General features: G+C 39.8%; 2 protein-coding genes across 2 annotated transcripts in view; both read left to right on the top strand.

Moving 5' to 3' along the window:
* Positions 1-196, top strand: part of LOC103366345 (protocadherin alpha-3-like) — a 12,315-nt gene extending 12,119 nt beyond the window's left edge. Inside the window, exon 3 of the mRNA XM_008294043.1 lies at positions 157-196. Coding sequence (XP_008292265.1) covers positions 157-196 — 40 coding nt within the window. The remainder of the gene's footprint in view (positions 1-156) is intronic.
* An 889-nt stretch (positions 197-1,085) lies between these two features.
* The window catches only part of LOC103366344 (protocadherin gamma-C3-like), a 2,432-nt gene continuing 786 nt past the window's right edge, over positions 1,086-2,731 (top strand). The window contains exon 1 of the mRNA XM_008294042.1: positions 1,086-2,717. Coding sequence (XP_008292264.1) covers positions 1,206-2,717 — 1,512 coding nt within the window. The 5' untranslated portion in view covers positions 1,086-1,205. The remainder of the gene's footprint in view (positions 2,718-2,731) is intronic.

Below are 2,731 nucleotides of genomic sequence, written 5' to 3'. Positions count from 1 at the left end.
TTTCCACCTGTAGATGGTGAACTGATCAGTATTAATGGAGGAGACACTTTTACCAGAACTCAGACTTTACCTAATAAAGACAAGGTAAGACATACTCAGTTTTATAAGTTTAAAAAAATGGATTTTTATTCTTTGTGTTAACATAATGTGAGTAGATTTCATCATAAATGAACATTTTGAAGTACCGTACTTATAGCCATGCCCCTGATCGTTCAATTTATATGTTAGCTCTGAATTCTAACTATTCATATTTATTGCAAATTCTTTACAACTTTGCCTACAATAACAGTTAAGAGCTGCAAGTAGGAGGTCATAACCCAGACACTTATCTATTGCCTTTCTGTCACATAAAGTTTGATTGCACATGATGGCACTTTTTACCATACTACAAAGTTGGCATGTGGTTTATTGAGCGAGTGTGAGTACTGAATGTGTTGAGTAATTGTCTTATTTTTATTTTTGCTTGGTTTTTTAAAAAAAAATCAGGACAAAAAAGTTTAAACTCCTTAACTGAGGCTTATGGTGATGTAGATACAATATTGTGTAGGCTTGAGCAATGGCACTATGAATTCAAACTGCAGAGGGCCGCTGTCCATGGTTCTGAAAAAAAATGGTCCCTAGTCTGCTGTCTGTGTTGATGGTCGAGTGCTGTCCGTGGTCCTGCTACTGTGAAGCGCAGATTTTGCAGGTTATAACGTTTGAATGTTCAGGAACATAATTAAAAGGCAGTGTAAAATTACGAAATATATTGTTATTCTATTTAATAATAACAAAACGAGATGATTTAACTTTCTAATCACACAGTCTGATTGTACTTTAAATAATATATCCACGGAGCAAGGGTCTTTAAAAATCCCCCCCTCAACTAGTAGAACATTAAGCACAGATGTGTTTCTTTTGCACCTCATAATAAACCTCTCCACTTCTGTTTTGGGCCGTCTTTCCTACTACAAAAGTGTCACAAGATGTCGCTAGAGACCATGCAATAATCAAGTGATCGGTGGTTGGAAACTCCTCCTCAAGTCATGACAAAACTAAAACGTCATCGTCTGTCTTTGTGAAAACAGCGCACTGACGAGTGAGGCCCGAAATAGTGCGGATCCTCTGCGAGAATGGATACATGAAATTGTATATTTATTTCTTAATTTTTTGTGAATAGGCCAAGTGGCAAAAGCCTGGGATTCGTCACTTTCGCCTGAACAGCTATGGCTGCTCGGAGACAATGGGATAATACTGGACGTCTGTTTTTCGCTCTTCTTTGTCTCTGCGAATGGTCCGTGGCTCAGATATCCTATTCCGTTTCAGAAGAGGTGGACAAAGGCACAGCGGTGGGAAACCTCGCTAAGGATTTAAATCTGAATGTTCAGCAGCTCCAATCCGCGGGTCTTCAGATTACGTCCGTGTATAAACAACGGTATTTTGACATAAACCATGAATCTGGAGTACTTTTTGTTAACGAGAGGATAGATCGGGAGGAGCTTTGTCCTGACACGGTAAAGTGCTCTTTAAATATAGAGGCCATACTGAGCAACCCTCGCAGCCTACATCGAATTGAAGTTGTCATAAATGATATTAATGACAATGCCCCGTCTTTTCAGGAAGAAATGTGTACAATTGATATGTATGAGTCTTCTTATGCCGGGGAAAGATATCCACTACCGATAGCTCATGATGCAGACGTCGATGCAAACTCGGTCAAGACTTACAAATTAAATCCAAATGATTATTTCTCTTTGGATATACAGAGCAATGGTGACCAGAGTGTGTCTGCTGAATTAGTGCTGCAGAAAGCATTAGATCGAGAAAAACAGGCTCTTATTGAACTCACTCTGACTGCGATAGACGGAGGAAAGCCTCCCAAAACGGGGACATTACAGATAAACGTGAATGTTCTGGATGTAAATGACAATCCACCCGTGTTCAGTAAATCTCTCTACAAGGTCCAAGTGGTAGAAAATGCAAATGTTGGCACAACGTTATTAACGCTCACTGCAACCGATTTAGATGACGGTGTTAATGGTCAGATAATATATTCGTTTACAGAAAAGGGGCGATTAAACCCTGATGACAAATTTTCCCTAGATGATAATACTGGAGAAATTACCGTAAAGGCAAATATTGATTACGAGCAAAATCAAGCATATGAGATTCGTGTTCAAGCACGAGACAAAGGCACTCCTCCTCGCAGTGCACACAGCAAGGTTTTAGTCGAAGTCATTGATGTGAATGACAACGCTCCGGAGATCTCGGTGTCATCACTCATGAGTCCAGTGAAAGAGGATGCTGAAATAGGCACAGCTGTCGCTATGGTGACGATCACCGATAAAGACGGAGGCAAAAACGGCGTGACAAACTGTAAGATAACAGGTTCTGCGCCATTTAAGTTAAAATCAAACTATAAAAACTACTATTCGTTGTTAGTTGACGGGCCTCTCGACAGAGAGAGTGTTTCCCAATATAATATATCAGTTGCAGCCACAGATGAAGGAACGCCTTCTCTGTCGAGCACAAGCGTAATTACGATTCAAGTTTCAGATGTAAATGACAACCCCCCTCAATTCCTGGACTCTTTTATCAATGTCTATGTGAAAGAGAATAGTCCGATTGGAACTACTATCCATAAATTGGCCACACTCGATTTAGATTTACAGGAAAACGCAAAATCAACGTATCATTTAATTAACAGCTCACCAAAAAGCATGCAGACGACTTCAATGGTAACTGTTAACTC

Source organism: Stegastes partitus, unplaced genomic scaffold (genome assembly GCF_000690725.1).
Source record: "Stegastes partitus isolate 25-593 unplaced genomic scaffold, Stegastes_partitus-1.0.2 Scaffold932, whole genome shotgun sequence".
Classification (NCBI taxonomy): domain Eukaryota; kingdom Metazoa; phylum Chordata; class Actinopteri; family Pomacentridae; genus Stegastes; species Stegastes partitus.
The sequence above is the reverse complement of the archived record's forward strand: the minus strand, read 5'-3'. Positions and strand labels throughout refer to the sequence as shown.